General features: G+C 36.0%; 5 protein-coding genes across 9 annotated transcripts; 4 read left to right on the top strand and 1 right to left on the bottom strand.

Moving 5' to 3' along the window:
* Positions 1-185: 185 nt before the first annotated feature.
* On the bottom strand, positions 186-17,536 carry tdg.2 (thymine DNA glycosylase, tandem duplicate 2). 4 transcript variants are annotated; one of them, XM_039646892.2, is made up of 11 exons: positions 5,005-5,199; positions 4,602-4,674; positions 4,110-4,381; positions 3,837-4,030; positions 3,271-3,340; positions 3,052-3,187; positions 2,710-2,792; positions 2,326-2,420; positions 2,084-2,255; positions 1,554-1,676; positions 186-1,469 (listed from the first exon to the last, which is right to left on the bottom strand). In XM_039646892.2, the coding sequence occupies exons 1-11, from the start codon at positions 5,009-5,011 to the stop codon at positions 1,408-1,410; spliced, it is 1,287 nt and encodes a 428-aa protein (XP_039502826.2). In that variant the 5' UTR covers positions 5,012-5,199; the 3' UTR covers positions 186-1,407. The 4 variants fall into 4 exon arrangements, with proteins under 4 accessions (XP_039502826.2, XP_039502825.2, XP_088983777.1 ...); XM_039646891.2 differs by having other exon boundaries at positions 186-1,474; positions 5,005-5,195; XM_089127651.1 differs by lacking the exons at positions 4,602-4,674; positions 5,005-5,199 and adding an exon at positions 17,336-17,536 and having other exon boundaries at positions 186-1,474.
* On the top strand, positions 5,413-6,773 carry uqcc6 (ubiquinol-cytochrome c reductase complex assembly factor 6). Its single transcript, XM_039646894.2, has 3 exons — positions 5,413-5,649; positions 6,118-6,266; positions 6,556-6,773. The coding sequence occupies exons 2-3, from the start codon at positions 6,159-6,161 to the stop codon at positions 6,649-6,651; spliced, it is 204 nt and encodes a 67-aa protein (XP_039502828.1). The 5' UTR covers positions 5,413-5,649; positions 6,118-6,158; the 3' UTR covers positions 6,652-6,773.
* Positions 6,978-13,631, top strand: nt5dc3 (5'-nucleotidase domain containing 3). The gene is made up of 14 exons (XM_039646890.2): positions 6,978-7,412; positions 8,011-8,195; positions 8,422-8,496; positions 8,571-8,626; positions 8,709-8,799; positions 8,956-9,093; positions 9,589-9,649; positions 10,361-10,463; positions 10,634-10,735; positions 10,837-10,918; positions 11,009-11,095; positions 11,406-11,546; positions 11,804-11,868; positions 12,342-13,631. The coding sequence occupies exons 1-14, from the start codon at positions 7,130-7,132 to the stop codon at positions 12,595-12,597; spliced, it is 1,725 nt and encodes a 574-aa protein (XP_039502824.2). The 5' UTR covers positions 6,978-7,129; the 3' UTR covers positions 12,598-13,631.
* On the top strand, positions 14,699-22,171 carry parietopsin. 2 transcript variants are annotated; one of them, XM_089127652.1, is made up of 4 exons: positions 14,699-15,067; positions 18,175-18,503; positions 18,713-18,958; positions 21,943-22,171. In XM_089127652.1, exons 1-4 carry the CDS (start codon positions 14,749-14,751, stop codon positions 22,096-22,098), a joined length of 1,050 nt encoding a protein of 349 aa, XP_088983778.1. In that variant the 5' UTR covers positions 14,699-14,748; the 3' UTR covers positions 22,099-22,171. The 2 variants fall into 2 exon arrangements, with proteins under 2 accessions (XP_088983778.1, XP_039551185.1); XM_039695251.2 differs by lacking the exon at positions 21,943-22,171 and adding an exon at positions 19,067-19,167.
* Positions 19,747-21,240, top strand: LOC148965076 (uncharacterized). Its single transcript, XM_089128020.1, has one exon. The coding sequence runs from the start codon at positions 19,816-19,818 to the stop codon at positions 21,238-21,240; it is 1,425 nt and encodes a 474-aa protein (XP_088984146.1). The 5' UTR covers positions 19,747-19,815.
* Positions 22,172-22,192: the final 21 nt, after the last annotated feature.

Genomic DNA, 22,192 nt, shown 5'->3' with positions numbered 1-22,192 from the left:
TTCTAAAGTTAATAGTATAACCCCGGTCCCTTGTGACATTTAAACGCTTCAAAGCGAGCTTCCTATTGGCTGCGCTTAAATAAATAACAAATTCCTAAGTAATAATTTCGTATATATATACTGGTATTGCTGTTAATAAAATAAATATTTAATATTAATATTTTCATTGTAATAATTAATACACATTGCTTTTCATATCTGCTTTTATTTGCCCTAAAACAGTTCCTTTAGTAATACATACATATAAAAAATAAAATACAACTTACAGAATAACATACGTATTACAGAATTCTCACAGGAACAATAAAGCTGGAATATTATTATGCAACAAAACAGGTATAATAATAAACAGTTATGTCCACTGACTGCAAAATAACAAAACAATTCTAAAAAGTCTAAAAATACCATTCAAAAATGAGGTAAATTGGGTGATCGGTATTCAATAAGCACCATAATGTGGGATTGAGCATGCCATATAAATCCATGCATTGAAGGCATGCACAGTGATAAACCTCTTCCAGAGGCCAGTCATGGTTTGCAATTTGCTACACTGAAATACTCCTATTGAAAAAAAACACCAAAAAAAAAAAAAAAACACATGTGCATGTCAAATATTAGGGGTCTTCTCAGAATAATCCTAATACCACAGAAATGTATAAATTTAGTAAATATGAAACTATATAAACAAACAGTCAACATACATTACCATTCAAAGGTTTGGGGTTGGTAAGATTTTTTTTGAAAGAAGTCTCTTCTGCTCACCAAGGCTGCATTTAAATAATCAAAAATACAGAAAAACTGTAATAGTGTGAAGTATTACTACAATTCTTTTTTTTTTTAAATGTAATTTTTCCTTTGATGGCAGGCTTAATTTGAAATAATTCAGAAATCATTCTAATATGCTGATTTGGTGGTCAAGATCATTGATCATTGATCATTGACATTTGTCAGGATTCTTTGATGAATAGAAAGTTTAAAAAAATGTTCATTTGAAATTGAAATATTTTGTAACATTATACGTCTTTACTGTCACTTTTTTTTAAAGTATTAATTTCTTAAAAAAATAAAATCTTACTAACCACAAACTTTTGGACAGTTGTGTATGATTAAAGTTTCCTTAAAAAAAAGTAATAAAAAAACATAGTGGCAAAAAATTAGAAAAATGTCTCAAACAGAAAGTCTCACATTCATCCAAGCAACACGCGCGCACACAAACACAGAGAAATCATATACATTAAATATTCCAGGTAACAACTTAACATCATCACTCAGGAACACAGCCAAAACATATTGAAATATTAAATAAAAGAATAAAAAAATGTTTAGTTGGTCCTTCTTTTTAGTACATGCAGTGTAGACAAACAGTCTTTGTGCCATAACTACTTTTCTCAGGTTGTTCGGCTGTTGCTACATCTGATGTCTGGAATCTGGTCTGCAAACGGCTGCATTGTCCACCGGTTGTCCGTTACCTGGTCTAGAGAATGTTGACAATTATTACGAGCACCTGACACATAAAATTGTTCATTTTCTTTCCGAACACAATATGTATGTGCCTGTATCTGTAGACGGATGGGCTCCAAACGCTTGCTGTGGTTCCCCCCATGATCCATGCGCACAGGTCTTCTCGTACTCAGGGTCATGCTGCTCTTCTTTAATTGCCAATCTTTTGGCATCCTCTAGAATAAACAATTACAAAAGTCTTTGGTTAACAACATGTTTTCAAACAGCACATTAATAGAAAACTATTTTAAAGTCACCATGGATTATCTATTGTGCAAATAATGTGTTTTTAAAATTCATGTAACCCTTGTAATCTTTATTCAAAATAACTTCACCTTCCCTTTTCTCTTCAATGACGACATGTTTACTGGAGCGAGAGTGTCAACCCGTCACTCACATGAGGTCGACCAATAGCAAACCACAACCATCCAAACAATTCCAAATGGAAAAAAACAAGTCCCGCCCTATATTTTTTCTTGCTCGAGAAGCCGTTTAACTCGGATATACTGTACATCACAATAGGGAAGAAAAAAGCTAAAGCAACTTCCGTTTCATGGCGACTTTAAATTGTGAATCTCTTCACCTTTGGCCAGAGCCACATCAAATGTGTAGTTTGTCTCTTGGATCTCCTGAGTCTTCACCTCTCCCTTCAGCTGATCCCTGAGATCTTTTAGCTTGATGTAGAAGTGCACTTTGTCCTGAGCACGAGGAAACTGGGCACAGCGTGGGCTTGACGATGGCATCAGATAGCAAACCTGGACAACAGAACCTCATTTCTAATCAATGTGCAACTTTAAACAGCACTATCAAGAAAAAAACTCGTACCGTCTCCGTTTCGGGCACTTTGTAGGGCTGCAATCCGAACTCTAAGTTCTTGGCTTTCACTCCAAATATCTCCTTGCAAAATGTTTCATAAATACCTGAAATAAAGGATTAAATTACACAATGGCCTGGTTTCACAGACAGGGTTTAGATTAAGCCAGGATTAGGCCTTAATTAAATTAGGACATTTGAGTAGCTTTTATAAACGTGCCTTAGACACATTACTGAGACAAAGCAATGGCACTGACATGTTTTAAGATATGTCAGTTTCATTTAAAACCACCCAAACATGCATTTTAGTCTGAGACTAGTCTTGAACCTTGTCTGTGAAACCGTGGGGAATAAATGACAGTTTAGACTTAACTCAAAACCAAATCGAAGACTTACATTTCCCATTGAACACAGCGATTAAAGGTCTGTATTTCTGAAGTTTTTCCAAAAGCTGGTGGCCACCTTCACGGATCTCTTTGCTGCAAAACAATACTTTTTTCAAAACTAATTTTCTAAGGACTTAACATCAAATTAGGGCAAGAACACATTTTAAGGTGCAGTCGTAGTTGTGAAATGTCAGCGGTATATAAATGTATGAAGCTCAGCAAACGTCAATGCGGCTAATTCATTAGACCGGAAATTTCCAATCGCTTCTATTCCAATTTAAATGACTGGATTTCCTCAGTGAAAATTTGCCGTACAACGCACCTTTGTTCCCAGATAATGCTAAACTCTTACTTTGATAGGTCTTTACTCCCAGGTGTGGTCCTCTCCACCATATTGGTGAAACCAATGCCATAGCGTTCAGGTAGTGTCTGATCGTGCATGTGGTTCAGCTGTTCTTCAGTCAGCCCGGAGAGAAACAAGCACTTCCCTATAAGACATTCAAATCAAAAATCAAGTATAAATATATAAACAACCTTTAACAACGAATGCAATCAGCTCAATTATACATACAAAAATGGTTCCCAGGATTTGGATAATGTCTTCCCTTGAAGGCTGACAACAATCCAGGATTGATGCCGATCTATAAAATTAGCCAAAAAAAAAGTCATACAATAATTTAAACCAGAATTATATATACATATATACACACACACACACACACACACACTTACTGGCCACTTAATTAAGTACACCTGTTCAACAGCTTGTTAATGAAAATATCTAATCAGCAAATAACATGGCGGCAACTAAGCATGAAGATATGTTCCAGACAACCTGCTCCATTTTCTTCTGGTGAAGCGGTAGATTCGCATCATGGATCTGCAGTGACTGCATGATGCTATCATGTCAATATGACAAATCTCTGAGGAATGTTTTCAGTAACTAGTTGAATCTATGCCACATAGAATTACAGCAGTTCTGAAGGCAAAAGTGGGTCCAAACTGGTACTAGCAAAGTGCATCTAAACTGGCTGGTGAATGTGTGTGTGTGTATATAAACAATGTTAAATGATTACATTCATAGAATGAATAAATAAAATACAGATCAAACTTGCAGTCTATAAAACAATAACTCACAATCAACAAGTCAAGATTAGGTGTGATGACATCTGGCAGCTTTCTAGACATGACTTCCTCCACTGACATGCCGTTGAAGCGATCTAACGTCCTCTTTGCTTTCTTGGCAGACTCCTCAGCTTCTGTCCTTTCCTTTCCTTCACCTTTTAGAGGCCTTCCCCTTTTCTTTCCTTTTGCTGTCAATGCCGGAGGGGCTGCAAAACAGATATTTGATAATATTTGATTTAATAAATGGGCTGCAGAAATATCCCAGCTGTGAGGAAAAGGCTGTACCTGGTTGTTGGACAGAGGGTTGATGATGATGTTGAGGTTGATCCAGATACGAATCTTGATGAGGTTGATCCAGATATGGATCTTGATGAGGTTGATCCAGATATGGATCTTGGTGAGGCTGATGAGGTTGATCCAGATATGGATCTTGATGCACTGCTAAATCAGTCATGATTTTGTCTTCCATGGGTCTCTCGCCATACTGTGAAGCATTAACCAGCTGGTGGTACTGTGGCACCTGCTCCGGTTGGTACTGCTGGGGATTGGTTTGATACCTGAGAAAACAAAATTACAAAGAAAGAAACACTGCACTTACTTGATACGCTTAGGACTAATCTGACATTTTCCTTGTCAGTGCTTTCACATTTAACATCATATCCCATTTAGAGAGCATTTGTCGAGATGTTAATATTACTCACATTATCACATTAAATCACTAGTTTATTTCAAAGATTTATGAACTCTTTTGGTTTTTTTTGGGGTGGGCAAACTTACCAATACTGAAGATAATCCATAGGGGCCGTCAGAGATGAATACTGCCTTTCTTCCATCTTAATTGGTGGTCTTACTTTAATAGATTAATATTCATGTTTATGTTACTAATGTGCCAGTTGGTAAACCACACCTCCCTTTGTTTGATCTTTTGTTACATCAGTCCCGTTTTATTAGACTTTGCTTATAAATTAAACGTCCCAAGATCAAATAAAATACACATTAACTAGAAATGTACACATTTTAAAGACTAATTAGCCTAATGTTATGGGTAACACTTTGGATGCAGCTAACTAGCTCATTGCATTCAATAGGTTAAGAGCTGTGTGTGGACGCATACGAGCATAAAATAACTCGTTTCGTTACATACAGATATATTTCTGTGCGTTTGGGTTATGAATCTTACCTGCCATATATATTCTCCAGACCTTTTCTGGCACATATCAGTATTTAATGCAGAAAAATATGAGCTAAATGATGCTACACATGATGAATGAAGCCGGTGTAGGTAAAAATGTCAACAAAGGTAAAGGCTAGATTCAAAATAAAAGTCCCTGTTCATGCTCCCATTGCATATTTTTGGACTTAAAGCTTTAAAAATTGTCTTTAGTTATTATAGACGACGATTTAAAAACATTAAATTTGTCGTTTTAAAACATTAAGACAAAAAAAGCATTCGTGCTGAACTTACATTCACACTTTTATAATAAAACATTAATTTTCTAATGGTTGGCTTCACATTGTTGGACTCTACCATTATTTACAATGAGGAAGTGGTATTTTTCTCTTCATGCTTTTCTATATAAAACGCATCTTATGGCATACATGAAAATACTACAGTTGAAATAAGTGTAGAATAGAGTATTTTACCATTTTAACAAATTTTCATCAATTGCTTAGGGAAAAAAGAGAAAATAATTAATTTCAGCACACCCTATGATAAACGTGACTTACAATACTTCCAAAGCGACCATGTGAGACATGTAACAAGAACCTTTACTGCTGAATGTCGAGTTACGAAAACATGTTATTTCGACTATAATTTAACAAGGTTAGTATGTCGTTCTCCAGATTTGATCCGGCCTAATGTAGGAAATATAATCCTGTTGTCATTCAATTGCACACTTCATTTGTTGCTTCGCTTGAGATAGGCCTAGCTAGCAGTGATTAAATGACCTTATAGCAAAAACCGATGACGTTATTAAATTGACTGATAAAATACTCACACTCACTTGAAATGCGTGTGTACATTATTTATTTTTGTAAGTTGCTCTGGAATAATCGTAGATTGACATATGAAACTGTTTTAGACTCGTTAGCTGTTAGGTAAACCTAGGAAAATAATAATGGCTTATTGTTATTAGTGTTGATAATTTTGTTTTAGATCTAAACGTGTATTATTGTTATTATTTAAAATAGACATTATATTATTTAAAATATTAGTAATGGGTTAACATAACCCACATTTTCCTTCAACACTGTTAGTGGTGCAATTATAATCTTATTTTTCTTTCTTTAGGAATACATTCCCTTAATTGGCGTAACACTTGTCAGTTAAGGATGCCAGCAGGTGTATCTTGGCCAAGATATCTAAGGATGTTTGCAGCCAGTGTGTTATCAATGTTTGCTGGAGCACAGGTTGTGCATCAGTATTACCGTCCTGATTTAGTAAGTTTCCAGATACGGTTTTGTGGTTTTTAATTTGTTTAGGTGTTTGTCCAAACTTGATGCTTGTCTGTAACTGTTATCGTAACCAATTTTTTTTCTGTAATTTTACATGTTTTCTGTAGGGATTTTACTCGACTGTCTATTTTATTTTTTAGGAATTACATGCCTCAATTCATGTTCTAATTAAGTTCAACAATGTGAATTATAAAAATAATTAGATTCATTTTAAATTCATGTTGACTGTATGTACAGCATAAACAATGTTTTTTTCCTCCTTCCTAAATCGTAGACCATTCCAGATGTCCCACCAAAGCCTGGAGAACTGCAAACTGAACTTCTTGGCTTGAAAGAAAGAGAGACAGACTCTGTGTCTGAGAAACAATGACCCATTGATTTGTTTTTCATAGTGACTGTTTATAAAACATAACATATTTTTTTCAAAGCCTGAGTGAAATGATGCTAAAGTTATTTTATTCTGTGAATAAAGTTATTTATACGTGTACTGTCTCCATTTGTCAATGTCTGTATTTTTTTTTTTTTTTTTAGAGTTTCGGCAACCATTTCAGATCTTGATGGTTTTATTTGGAAAAACTTAATTAAATATCTGGAAATTAAACTGTCTCAGTAAAATTAAGATTTTTCGCTGAAAAAATGTCAACCGTTTTCGTCCTAATATTTCTTTATTTATTTCTCTTTTTTTTTTTTTTTTTTTTTTTTTGAAGTAGATAGACTTTTATTATGGAAAGTAGCCTGTAGCCGCCGTGCAAACGGAAGTATACATGTGTATATTTGAGCATGTACAGTTGAACACACTTGCCTGACACTATTTATCATCCAGAAGGCTGCTCTGGTGCGGGGGAAACATGCCGACCTTGTCCTTGCCTCTTTCAAACCTGCTCAAAAATAAAGATAGTTTTAAGAGACTGGTCACGCGCTTTAAGTATCTACACACTAGAAGCGGGACATGGTCGGTAAACAGCAGCAGTCTATGGACCAGACGCTCCTGGGGACCGAAATGTGTTCTCGTGTCGCGGAGGCAGGGTCCCCTGGGACAACTGACAGCAGGGAACATGTGCACCAGCTCCAGTGACGACAAGACCAGCTGGCTCTGGTCTGTTTACAATGAAACCAAAGAGCGAACGCAAGGTTTGTTAGTATGTTATTGAAATGCCTGTTTCCTCGACTTGAGATCTGTCAGAGGCTGTTTGGATGTTGTATATGAGCGATGCATAAATAAAATATTTTTTTTTAAACTCTATCCCAGTGTCATCATGTCATATTTTACTATATTATATTATAGATTGTTGAAGTTTAGTTATTTATTACAGTGATATGCGAAATGGCTTGGTCTCTGTATGATTGGAGATGTTATATTACTATAAAATGCATGCGTTTATGTGCTTGCAAACCACATATATAAGTGTGTGTGTGTGTGTGTATTTAGAGAGAGAGTTGTTTTATATATATGCTACTTTAGCATTTAATTCAATAATATTTTGAATCCACTTTTCTTCAGCTATGACTTGATTTTTGTTTTGTTTTTACATGAAAACCATCCAAGATCATATTAACATGCAAATAATTTCTTTTCATAATGAATGTCTCACAGCAGGTTAATCATTATTCATTTGAGTTCCTTTTGAATGTATTCTTTTTATTATATGTTGTTAAGCAAGCATAATAAAACTGTGATCTTAAAGGGTCAATTATTTATTAACACACAACTGTGTTGTTTTTTCCACAGATTTAATTCCTGTGATATCAAGTAACTTTGTCAACCCAGACACCATATTTGCCAATAATCAGATGAGTCTGCAGGACATTGAGATCTATGGCTTTGACTATGACTACACACTAGCTTTCTACTCCAGTCACCTTCACACACTCATTTTCAACATCGCCCGAGACATCCTCATCGAAGAGCACAGGGTGACTCAAGACTTTATAGATTAAATTGCATTAAATATATATAGGCCTATATACACAAACACATTCTGTTTTAATGTAATTTATAATAATTATGAAATCAGTCAATATTTTCCATGTGGTGATGATGCTAGTGACACAGAAATTACACACTTAAAAGATTTTCATTAGGTTTAACAAATGAATGCCTTCGGAAACAATATTTTGTCTTTTCCTGTCCACATAAAAGTATCCAGAGGGATTGAGGGAATATGATTACATCCCTAATTTTGTGATTCGTGGTCTGCACTATGATGTCCAAAAGGTATGTTTTCAATCCTGATCTAGAATTTTCTTGAGTTTTCAATGCATAACTTGTCAATCTCATCCATATTCTAGGCCTTACTGATGAAGATTGATGCCTTTCATTATATCCAGCTGGGTACTGTGTACAGGTAGAGTGCAACTACTTTGCTAATTGTATAAATTATTAATCTCAAGATGTGTTTGCTCATCGTCATGTCAATGTCTCGGTAGGGGTCTTAATCCTGTGCCAGAAAAGGAGGTCATTGCGATGTATGAGGGTTCCCACGTACCCCTCGAGATCATGAGCGACTTCTATGGCAAGGTCTGTGTGCTTACCGTCTTTTGCTTGTCAAGGGGTTTGTTTGATATCTTAAAGTTGCAGTCACGCTATTCTAGTAGACCCCAAAAACAAAATCAAGACTTTGAAAAAGGGCATAACGGTTCTCCTTTAACACAGCTCTGCTGATCTCTCGTGCAGAGCTCTCACGGTCACACCATGAAGCAGTTCATGGATATCTTCTCCCTGCCAGAAATGACTCTGCTGTCGTGTGTTAATGACTACTTCCTAAGGCACAACATCGACTACGAGCCTGTTCATCTTTATAAAGACGTCAAGGTATAGTTGTCCCTCAAAACCTGCCTTGCAATTCAAAAATCAAGATTTCCTTCACCGATATCAGTTTCTAAGGAGACGAAGTGCTGTCATATTTACGGTACCACCTCAGATGTCATAAATATGGCTCCTGAAAGGGGTATCTAAGTTTGTAGAGAGCAGCATGGAACGGTCTAATTTTAGAGGAAGCATTTGGAAACACCATCTGTGCCACGTGCCCGAAGAGAAGCTGTGTTACAGATGGACGGATGTCTTTTAGTGGGTCTACAGATCAATTTAATCAATATGAGATGCACGTCATTGCTTTTATGTGCAGTCCTCCGTCATTATGCATTAACAAGTCTCAGAGGATTTATGACTGTCCCCAGATACAAGGAGCGAGAGCTTTCACAGGAGGTGTCTGGTAGTGCGTCAGGGCTTTGTGCTTTGCTTCAGTGCTGAATATTGATGTTAGGTTTGCTTTGATATTCTGGATCTGGTGTGTTTCTCTATTTCCAGGAGGCCATTGGAGATGTCCATGTCAGAGGGATTATGTATCGAGCGGTAGAGGCTGATATCGGTAATTTAAAGCTGCAGTCCGTAGATTTTTTTTTTTTTGGCTAAAAATGATCTAAATTACATATTTGAGAAAATACATAACCAGTCAGTGTTCAAAACTATCTGCTTGACTTAGGTTGATTCAAAGCGGTAGACTTGTAATAATGTTTTTAATTCCAGTGGTACTGGTGGATTTCCGCGGGAGATTTCTTACTAGTTCAGATGACATTTTCCAGTGAAAATTATTACGTTGGTCATACTTCCATAAATAATAATTTGTGATTCTGAATGACGACTGACAGCCTCACAGTCTCCTCAAACATTGTGTTCATCCACGCTGTGGTTGAAGTTGATAATCCCGCGAATGATTGCAATTGCAGATTTCGAACAGAGATGGCGACAAAGAGGAAAAACTGTAGACTGCAGCTTTAAGCAATATGACATAAGCAATACGTATCTTATGACATATTATTCACATGTATTGTTTAATAATAACAATAATATATCATTAAAAATATGATTGATAAATATGTAATGTAATAAAAATGTGTGTAAAAATCATCTAACGGAAAATCTAACGTAAAAATTTGAAAATATATTTGTTTGTGTATAAATATATATATTAACAAAATTATAACATTTTTGGGGACCCCCCCCCCCCCTGTTTTGTAATCATCAATGCAAATGATACAATTTAGAGGTTTTTGCTATTCTTGTTTGTTCTTTTCTGCAGAAAAGTACATCTGTTACGGTGAACAGACACATGCTGTTTTACAGAAGCTGTCTAAGAATGGCAAGAAGATGTTTTTAATAACCAACAGCCCTTTAGATTTTGTGTGAGTGCAACCGAGCTACTAAACTGAAAATAAATTAAAAATAAACATCAATACGCATAAATAAATGGATCATATGAGAGACACACTACAAAGAATTTGTACAAAGCCATTGTGACTAACCGCTTGTTAGCTCTTTTCAAATAAAATGTATTTCCATTTCCTTATTGTAGAGATCGAGGCATGAACTATATAGTTGGGAAAGACTGGCAGGACCTGTTTGATGTTGTCATAGTGCAGGCCGACAAGCCAGGCTTTTTCAATGACAGGAGGAAGTAAGTTCCACAAATCCTAAGAAATCTCTGGCCAGGTCTGGCAGTGTTGCATCACTTCTAAATCAAAGTCATTCTGACATTTTTTTCCCCGGTTTCTGAAGACCATTCAGACGAGTCACTGATAAAGGTGTGTTGTTATGGGACAGAATTCACCACCTTGAGAAAGGGCAGATCTATAAACAGGTAATCTTTCATGCCCTAGTGTTCTGCTGCCAGCTGTTTCTATTCAGTGATGATGGTGGAATCTGATCTTTTCACTTTGTCTGCTTCCAGGGAAACCTGTATGAGTTTTTGCGGCTCACAGGATGGAGGGGCTCAAAGGTTTTGTACTTTGGAGATCACATTTACAGTGACCTTGCCGTAAGAATCAGATTCTGTCCTTTTCAGCATATACACAAACATATAATTGTGCTTTGATTTGATGAGAAGCATTAAAACAAAGATATTAGGGATACAAAAAATGGATTACATTGAACCGTTTTATCAATTCTTTTAGTTTTGAATGAAATATATATGTTTTTTTCATTACAATGAGGGTCTTGTTAATATTAATAATATGTCTCAGCATGCCCTGTATAGATATCACAGACAATGACTTGGTCTTCTGAACGTTTTTTTTTTTTTGATTGTGCTTGATTTTGTAATGAAAATTATGTCACGGTGTGGGTAGGACCTGACCCTGAAACACGGTTGGAGAACAGGAGCTATCATTCCTGAGTTGCGTAAGGAGATCAAAATCATGAATACTGAAGAATACGTCCACACCATGACCTGGCTGCAGGCCCTGACCGGACTTCTGGAACAAATGCAGGTCAGACCACTTTTTGCGCACTAAAGCAAACAAAAGGGGATGCTCTTAAACAGTGTTATTCAAATGGTGTTATTACAATGTTTTTAAAAGTGAACTTTGTTTTAACATTAGATGAGTGCTAAGGTAATCTATAGCGTAAATAAGCATGCAAATGTCCAATATTGACCAAGTTAAACATTCTCTATGCCCAATGAAAGGCATGATGTCATTTCCACTGAGCTAGTTTTTCTAAAGCTGCAGTTGTCTTTATGTGGCAGGTGCACCAGGACCCTGCGTCACAATCAGTGATCCAGCAGTGGATCAGTGAAAGAGAGGATATGAGGTAACTAATCTCAAATTAATCTGTATTTCTTTTTTTTACACTTCGACCAGTGTTATTTTAGTACCATTGAGAAACTATTATAGTTTTCATTCATATTTACAAATAGTTTTTATTCTTATATTATCTGGTTTCATATTAAATTTAAATTTAATTTTTTTAAAACATGCTTATCTCTTTTTTATAATTTTTTTTCCAGTTTTAGCTATTTTAGTACATCACGTTACATGAAAATAAGAAATGTTGCATTGGCAACTAGCTGAAATTAAAATAAACATTTTATATGAATTATTAAATGCTATTATTAATATTATATTTATGATTTTATTTAATTTCAGTTAACATTTTTTTTTCAATAGTTTTGATTTTTATTTTTAGTTAAATATATAATAATAATCATTTTATTTTTTAAATTGAGCTTGAAATGCCTAATTCTTAAAAATAACCAATTGTTAAAAATTATTTGTTGTTAACAGGTTACGGACCAAAGACATCTTCAACGGCAAGTTCGGGAGTCTTTTTCGCACGTACCACAACCCGACCTACTTCTCGCGCCGCCTTTCCCGCTTCGCCGACATCTACATGGCGTCCCTCAGCTGTCTGCTGAACTACGACCTCCAGCACACCTTCTACCCCCGACGCACACCCCTCCAGCACGAGTCTCCTATCTGGCCCGAGCAGACCAGCTTCCAGAGCCACAGGACAACCAGCGGGTCCCAGAAAAAGACTTAAAGACAGAGGCTTTAAAGTGTACGTACCACAGAACAGCCACGGTTAGATGATCTCTTCCATCAGATTCAGCATGTAGTATTGTTTCGATAAACGTAGCTAAATCGTTCCAGTAGGGGTACTCGATTAGAGGTGAAGGTCTCACGCATGTTCCCTCTCATCCCATGGCAAAGGGATTTTTAATTAAATGCAATAGATTTTATCTTATGTATTTACTCATTTCATCTGACTCCATAAAATGAAAAGATTTTTTTTAATGAGGAGTATGTGTGTGAAAGGTGTTCAAATGTTAATTTGAAAGCAAGGTTCTTCCTCTCATAGACCAGTTTCCAGTTTTCCAGTCTTACAAACGTATAAACAAGTCACTTCAAATAATATAATTCTAGTGTAGATCTGCGCTGTGGTAATGAAATCTGTCTATCCCTTCATTTTATTTGTAACCTTTTTATAAAATGTATGAAAATGGAGTTTACATAAGGGAGCACTTGAGGAACTAGTTTGTGCTGTAATGTGCCTCGGATAGATTTTATTTTTACATTTTCTAAGTCTTTCTTTCATCATTGGCCTTCATGAATCCATCTCTATTAAGCGTATTGAAAGATTAAGGGAGTGGATACTTGACTCAATCAAACATGTTTTCTTTTTTTCAAAGTGAATGTACATATTGAAGAGTTAAAGTTGATTCTGAGCTGAACCTGGTTTCAGATAGCTAATGAAGAACAAAGGATAACTCTCAGGAAGATAGACAGACAGTACATTTATCTTGAAATTATCATAAAAATAACTTCAGTGTTTAATGGTGTGGTGATGGCGCAGTGGATAAGACACATGCCTTTGGTGTGACACCAATGTGTCCCTGAGCAAGTCACTTAACCCTTAGTTGCTCCAGAGGCGTGCAACCTCTGCCATATATAGCAATTGTAAGTCGCTTTGGATAAAAGCGTCAGCTAAATGAATAAATGTAAATGTAATGTTTTAAAAGCCTTACATACTGTGTTTTAGGAATATATGACGATAATATACAGTGAAAAAAAGTGGGGAAAAAAATTACACTACCACTCAAAACTATGGGGTCAGTAAGAATACATTGATCAAAAGTCACATTTATAATGTTACAAGAGATTTCTATTTCAAATAATTGAATACATTTTACTCCTCAATAATGACTGCTGAACATTCAGCTTTGCCTTCACAGGAATAAATATTTTTTTTAAATATATTAAAATAAAAAAGTGATTTTAATTGGCAATAAATATGCTTTTCTTTTCAAATAAGTGCATTGAGAGACTTTATCAAAAAATCTTGCCAATCTTTGAACGGTGGTGTATAATTTGATTTTATTACAAATTATATTAAGTATAACAATTGGAGTGAAAGGTTTAACTGAATATTTATTATCAGGTTTCAATTCAAATTTTCAATGGGGTTTCAGATTTTTGCTCCCTCCTGTATGTTTTTGTCAAATGTTGATATTGTTTATCTGTTTAGAAATCAACATTTATAGCAGAATAAAATATCAGTAGTTGCTGTACAATAAGAGTTTGCATGACTCTTAAAGTGAAGTAGCGCATTGCACTACTTTTTTTATTGAACTTGTTAAAAATAAGTTCAGTATACTGACCTTGGTATTGTATGAATGTTTGCATCATATTTTGATTATGCACACTTGTTTTATTGTCTATTTAACTTTCTTTTTGATACTGAAAGAAAGTCATTTATTTGACATTGTTCAAATGTGTTCATCTGTATTAGAAGTGTATTATATTTGGGATATTTATTACAAATTAAAACAAACGAATCATTGTGTTGTCTTTTTTTATTTTATGCTTTTGGTAGTACAGTGCAAATTATACAGTCTATATATAATTATCTTTAAATAAAATCTCAGCAGGCATCTCCGATTTTATTTTCTAAGCCTGCTTTTATTAATAGGATTATTAATTAGCTGGCAAAGAGTAATTTGTCAAATGGCCTTTTAACAATTGGATGCAGTGACCAGATGCTTCAGATTACCTATTGCTAGTATTAAGGGGAAAAAAAATCATGAATTAGCTGTAGCCAATATCTGATCTCATTCTTTAAAGCCGATATGGTCTGACTGGCTCGGAACATAACGTACTGCCGTCACACAGTCTCCAGAACTCATTCTCAATCATGGAGAGTGTCACGACAACAGATTTGGCCATGACGGTACAACCTACTATTTTTCCACGCGTGGGCTACAGCATACTTTCATACCTCATGTTTATAAACACTCTATTTTCTGTTTTTAATAACTTGTTGGTAATAGCCGTAATGCTGAAGAACTTGCATTTTCTCAATGCGATGAACGTCATCATTCTCAGCCTGGCTGTGTCAGATCTTTTGATTGCCACCTGCGGCTCTGCGATCGTCACCATCACAAATTATGAAGGGTCTTTCTTTTTAGGGCATGCATTCTGTGTTTTTCAAGGATTTGCTGTGAACTACTTTGGTGAGTACTGAATGTGATGTGTCCCCAAATATGTTGATGCCCTTCTGAGTGTATGAGGATTTTTTTTCCCCATGTAGAGGATATCATATTTTTCCATGTGTAAAGACCTATTATAAAAGCCAATTATTCAATGTTATATTTAAAATATATAATAAGAATAATAGAAATATGAAATATTTTTAGCATTAAACATTTAATATTATAAGAATTTATATTATTTACACATTTTGAATGGGTCTTTACACAAAAATATAATCAAATGTTTGAGGAAAATAAAAAAAGTAGTTTCATAATAATAATATTTAATATTTGTAATTATTAAAAAACATTTATATGAATTTTAAATGTTTAAAACTAAAATATTACGTACTTATAATATTAATTAATATATTTTAAGTATAACCTTTTATAGCAAAGCTATTTCATGTGTAAAAACCCATTTAAAATTAAATATTACTTATGTATTAATATGACGCATTTTAAATATAAAATTGAATAATTGGCTTTTGTTTTAATGCTATTATATTTTCATATGTAAAAACCCATTTAAAAAGCATGAGAAAAATATTAAAGTAACACCAGGGAGTTTTTGCTCTCGGGGGTCCCCCCACAGTTGGGAAACAGTATTGTCCTCTACTTCTGTCGTAAACTCTGTCATCTTCATGCACGCGCATTTGTTGACAACCTTGATAGCCCTGAACACTGTAGGAGGAGGTCACATACAGCTGTTCGGCTTGCGTCGCGTGTGAAATGTACAGTGGCATGTATTTCAGCATGTCATGAATATAATTTCATGGGGGTTTTTTTTTTCTTTTTTCAGCATGTCATGAATATAATTTCATGTTTTTTTTGTTTTTTTTCAAAGACAAATGATCGCGTTGCTCACGTTTACAAGCCAGCGTCATCATCTAGCCTAATCTAATGGTCACCGTTTTACTGAATCTATAGACGAATCCGGCGAAACTACCGGAAGTAAGCGGGCGCCATTACTGAGCTGTTGCTGGGTAGCGTTGCGCCATTGCCTTCTATTGTTTTAGTTGCAACTTGCGTCCACTGGAATAAACAGCTCGAGATTTACGACTGTCACTAACGTTACAACGTTACCCCTTGTATAATGTCGAGTGGGTAAACAGTTTCTGTTATAAATTGTTTCAATGGTGGCAGTAAAATTTCAATTTTGAAGAGAAAACATTGTGAATACCCCGGGTCGACTGCCCCTGTCTGGTGCCGTACGGTAAACACAGATTTCCTGGGCGAGTACAAGACGCGGACATTCGCGTATAATAACAATTATTTAATGACATAAGTAAAAAAATATAATAAATGTGTGATATAGTGATCAGCAAAATCTCCTCTCTTGTTATTTTTTCTATTCAATTTACATGCTATGGTCATTAAATGGCTTTCCTGAGCTGAATGTAACGTTATGTGACATAATTGTTCTCCTGCTGTTATATTGACCTCTTTCCATGGTTTAAAAACAGTAGTTGGTCGATATTGTGTATACTTTCTAGCTGTAACGTTACCATACCCATGCCCGTTGCAATGTAAAAATTAGATAAATAATGGACACAAATGAAAAACATGAATTTGTTTATTTGATTTCATTTATTTATTTATTGTTGCCAAATAGACAGATCTTTTTTTTAGTTTCCTCGGTAGCAAACGTTAGCCTAGCTTGCTTGCCAAGCTATTTTCATAAATAATCTGTAAGATCGTTTGTACCTTCATCTGTGACTGGAGGCCAATGTCTAACATCATCAACCCAACAAGTCTGCCTGGCTGTAGCTGTCATCAAGGGTGCGTTATCACCTTATCTCCGAGGTTTGTTTACATCCCGGTGCATATGTCTATGCCGGTGTAACAGCTCAGTAATGGCGTCGCCACAAGATGGCAGCCTACACAAGAACGCTCGTCGGATTCGTCTATATGATGCTTCAATGCAATGTTTGAGTGGTAGATAACCATATATCGTCAATATTATAATATCAAGCTACCATAAATTAATCTGCAAATTTTACAAATCGATTTGCATTAAAGCTCGAGGCAAGAAAAATAAACGAATATCACAGACATGTTTGTTGGGTATTCTAAAATATGATTTATCTTATATTTACAAGCAAGAATGTAGCCCTTGCCAAACTTGTACACGCCGTTTAGAAGTTAAAATACCAGTTAACTTTATTTTGAAGATAAATGGAGGATAAGATAGCTGGCAGACAAAACAAAAAACAAAGAGAGAGTATGCAAGCAACATGACGTACTTACTAGTCCAAAAGCATGACCGCCAAGTGCATCGGTCGGCCCCCCTCCTTGTCTTTCAGCTCACGCCAGAAAACGTTGTCCCAAAATTGATCCTCGTTCTGCCTTTAACGCGACCACTTTCTCTTTTTGCTTTGCTCCGATAAAACAACCTTTGCTTTCTTGTTTTTTTGTGCTGCTTCGGGCATGACAGAGCCGTTGAATATAACATTTGGCTCGCACGTCGGATTTTAAGGAAGTGAGGGTGGTGGTGGAAGTGACGTATATGCCGTCAAGCAGTCGAATATTGTAGTTATCTTTGTTCGCGGGGTTACTACCCGAAACCCGAAGTTGATTTATTTATTTATTTATTTTTATTGCAACAGAGAAAGAGATTTAACCCGAAGTTTAAAAGTACAATTAAAAACGCTACAGACCCCTTCAGGCAATGGCAGATGTGTCATTCAACCTATTGTAAGTCGATGTAGCCTATCACAAGAGACTTGGAAATATATTATGAAGGTTGAAAAGTTCCCTGGTGTTACTTTAAGTATTTAAATATTTATTAGAATTTTTTTAAATGTAATTTATAAATATACAATTTGTATGGCTACATGCTTACACTTAAAAGATAACATAATATAAACAGTATGTATATACATTTATTACAAATAAAAAGACATTATAAAAACGAACTACTAAAAGCAATGAATAATTATAACCGTATCTGTAAAATATTATAAAATAGTGATTAATCTCATAATTTCTGATTAGTTTTCAGTAAGCTGAAAAAGCATGAAAGAAACTGTTGTATATAACTACTGCATAAAAAAGTCTAATAAAATGTATAATGTGTTATTTTCTAGGCCTGGTTTCATTATGCACTCTCACACTACTGGCATACGAGCGCTACAATGTAGTCTGCAAACCCATGGCAGGCTTCAAGCTGAACGTCTGCAGGAGCTGCCAGGGCCTGGCGTTGGTCTGGCTCTATTGCCTCTTCTGGGCCGTCGCTCCACTGCTGGGCTGGAGCTCGTACGGGCCCGAGGGCGTCCAGACGTCCTGCTCATTGGGCTGGGAGGAGAGATCCTGGACAAACTACAGTTACCTCATCGCCTACACGCTTATGTGCTTCATATTACCCACTGCTGTCATTATATACTGCTACAGCAACGTCCTCGTGTCCATAAGGAAGGTAGGTGACTCGCTGTTAGTTCATAGTCAATGATTTTTTTTTTTGTCACCACATACTGATGTAATGTAATTGATATACAGTCTTTATTAGAAGTGTCAAGCGGTACTTTCAAAAGGTGATTTACTCTATTTTGACCGTGGACATTCTTATATCCAAACCATGATCTTTTACTTCTCATATCACTGCAAATGACATTCCATCATTTACAGATCAACAAAAGCATTGAACTTCAGGGAGGAAAAAACTGCCTGGAGGACAACGAGTATGCGGTACGGATGGTCCTGGCCATGATCGTCGCCTTCTTCATCTGCTGGCTGCCTTACACCGCACTCTCTGTGGTTGTGGTTGTGAATCCAGACATCTACATCCCACCTCTGGTCGCCACCATGCCGATGTACTTCGCCAAAACCAGCCCGGTCTACAATCCCATCATCTACTTCCTTACCAACAAACGGGTCTGTTTCATGTGCCTGCATATTCTTCGACAGAATGCATTGGTTTTATATACAAGGCACACTGTGCAACGAAACGCTCCAGTCATTTTCTGAAATATGTTTGTCCAGTTCCGAGAGTCCTCTCTGGAAATCCTGTCCTGTGGTCGATACATCCCTCGTGGCACTGCTGGTGTAATGATGAGCCAAAGCAGGGTTATTCCAGCCTGATCTGAGGTCTGTCAACGTGAATCATTGTGTATTACTGTTTAAGAAGACATATTTGTGGTCAAAATAATTTAAAAAAAGGATAAAAATAATGATAAAAATCCAAGTTGATTGTAGAGAGCAATAAACCTCACTGATAAAGTGAGCATCTTAATCTCTATAATAATTAGAGAATAAAACCTTTCCTAAATTAATCCCCTCAAAACAAGATTACTGATGTGATCACCATGACAATAAGAGCATAAACTACAGCCTTAATCAAACACCATGCTTATTATGACGCTATTCATTAAAAATAACTTCTTTCAAATTAACAAAAAAAGATTTAACCCAGTTCAAAAATGTAGACCTTGCCAATAAACAAAAGAATAAAACCTTAGGCAGAAATAAAGTGGAAAATAATTAAAAATAGGATTTTGCAGTAATTGGCGAAAACAAAAAAGCATCCCTGGTGACCATGCAGCCCTGCAGGGTGTTAATTGAAAAGCGCAAACAAATAGACAACCATGGTAATGATGATAGTTCAAATAAAGGGCTTTATTAGCCACTGCAGACTCTCAAAAAGCAAGAGAAAAGAGATTGAGTATAGTTTTACTCCTAGAAATCGACATGTGATTGAAAAAGACATGGGATTAGCCGTTATTTGACTGGAGATGAGAAGTAATTCCACAGTTGTTTGGGGCCAAGTGAACAACACATGGCAAGACACTACAGAAGTTGCATTTGTGGCTGCCAATTGTCTAGTGTTGCTGGTGACCTTACACGTTGGACTTCTCGCCAACTTGTTCGTGGCGTGGGCCGTGCACCACCAGAAGTCTCTCCAGACGTCCAACAACGCGCTCCTGGTGAATCTGGCCGTCATTGACATCCTGCGATGCGCCATCGACTGCCCGTTGCTCCTCAGCATTGTTTTGAGCGCTCGCGACGCGGCGCGAGACCTCGGACTGGTTTTCTGCAGCGCGCAGATCGCGTCGTTTTCTCTCATCTGTTGCGTGCAGTTGCTCACGCTGGCGTGCATCAGCGCCGAGCGATATCAAGCCATTGCGCATCCGTTTAAAAGCGCCGAGAGCAGAAAACGGGTAACAGTTTGGATTCTCTTGACCTGGCTGGCTCCAATCTCCATTTCGGTCATTTGCGTGATATTTGCGAAAGACTCGCCGGTGTACATAAGATGTAGAGGCTTACGGATGGAGACTTTCGACTCTTACGACACTTTTGGACTTTATATTTTGACTCCCGTCTGGTGCGTGTGTTTGACGGCCATCGTTGGATTCTACGCGCGCATTTTCCTGTTGGTAAGAGCGCACGGTCGGAAAATATTCGATAAGGGTTCGCTTCCACCACCTGGTAAAAAGAAAGAGGATAAAAGGCAAAAACAGGAGGAAACAAAGAATAGTATTAAAAATGAGAAAGAAAACACACAGACAATCGATACTGGTTATTTAAAACCCGATGAAAAAGAGCCGTCTGGAGAAAATATCCAACAAAATTTACATCCAACATCTGTGACTGACTATTTAGATATAAACGAACCAGAGATTGTGACTGAAAAATCCATGAATGAACTTCCCAATGAGGTTATTGTGGAACCAAACGTCCACCAAGATACTTCTCCATCCAATGAGGAAGTTGGTGCTGTAGAGTCAAACAAAGTCACTGATGGAGAAGAGGGTGGTGATGAAGACCCAATTGACCATCAAGATAAAACTTCAGAAACTTCTCCATCAACTAATGAAGATGGTACTGTTGAGACAAGCGCTCCACAAGATATTACTGAAACTTCTCCAGCATCAGGAAATGGAGAAAATGCTGAAGAGCAAAGCGCTCCTCAAGAAACCGCTGCAGCATCAACTGGAGAAACCACAGCTGCTCCACAGGAGGAGGAGGAGGTGGTGGGTGCTGTCTGTATGATGCCCTCTCTCGCTCAGAGAGAAAGAGGAAACGCCAAGAAGGAGAGCAAACTGGCCAAGCGCTCCGGATACATCATCTTCACCTTCCTCATATTTTGGATCCCGCTAATTGGGACAGTCGTCTTGAATCACTTCTATTACCGAAATGGGAATCTAACAGTGAGTTGAGTTGCGGGATAATAAAAATAAAGTAATAAAGTTATAGTATTATTTTTATATTTTTAAAATAAGTTATATATATATATATATATATATATATATATATATATATATATAATAAAGTTATAGTATTTTTTTTATATTTTTAAAATAAGTTATATATATATATATATATATATATATATATATTATATATACTGTAAATCAATATTAAAGATTTTGCATTAAAATGTAAACCACACTGTAAAAAAAATTTATATGATCAATGTGTTATGACAAATGTTTTTGCATGGCTTTAACTCATCAAAATAAGTTAAGCAATTTTCAACTTAAGTTATACAAGATTCAACTCATGTAATTTAAGTTGAAATAACTTAAACATCCAAGTTGATTGTACTTAAAAAAATTGAGACAGCGAGCTACTTAAATTGTGCTTTAAATACAAATAAATAGTAGATTAAAACTATACTATACTAAACAAAATAGTCAAATGTACAGATATAGTAATAACAAATACTTTTGTTTATGCTTATAACAAAAAATAAAAGAAATAAATAATAATTATGGAAGATATGAGTGTTGAAGATATGAGAATGTTTGTTCTAGAAAATAATACTGATTTTATTTAGTTATTTAGAAGTGCATTGAACATACTGCCAAGTTGAATGGGTATCATCCAGTAAATATAACACAGTTATTAATGTGTTTCAGGTGAAGGTTTTTCGGGAGCTGGAGATTTTAACAGTGTCTTTGGTCTGCATGACATCCCTCACTAACCCCATCATCTATGCAGCGGTCAATCCTCAGTTCCGCACAGAATTTCACAATCTGAAGACGAAATGGAAAGCATTTTTTACACATTCATAGAGTTTTTTATGACTTGTGGGGTCATCAGAGCTTTCAAATATCTGTGATTGTTACTCACAAATAAAATCCAGCATTTATAATGTATAATCTTGTA

Source organism: Pimephales promelas, chromosome 25 (genome assembly GCF_988280905.1).
Source record: "Pimephales promelas chromosome 25, fPimPro1.hap1.1, whole genome shotgun sequence".
Lineage (NCBI taxonomy): Eukaryota > Metazoa > Chordata > Actinopteri > Cypriniformes > Leuciscidae > Pimephales > Pimephales promelas.
This window is presented reverse-complemented; position numbering and strand designations above follow the sequence as displayed.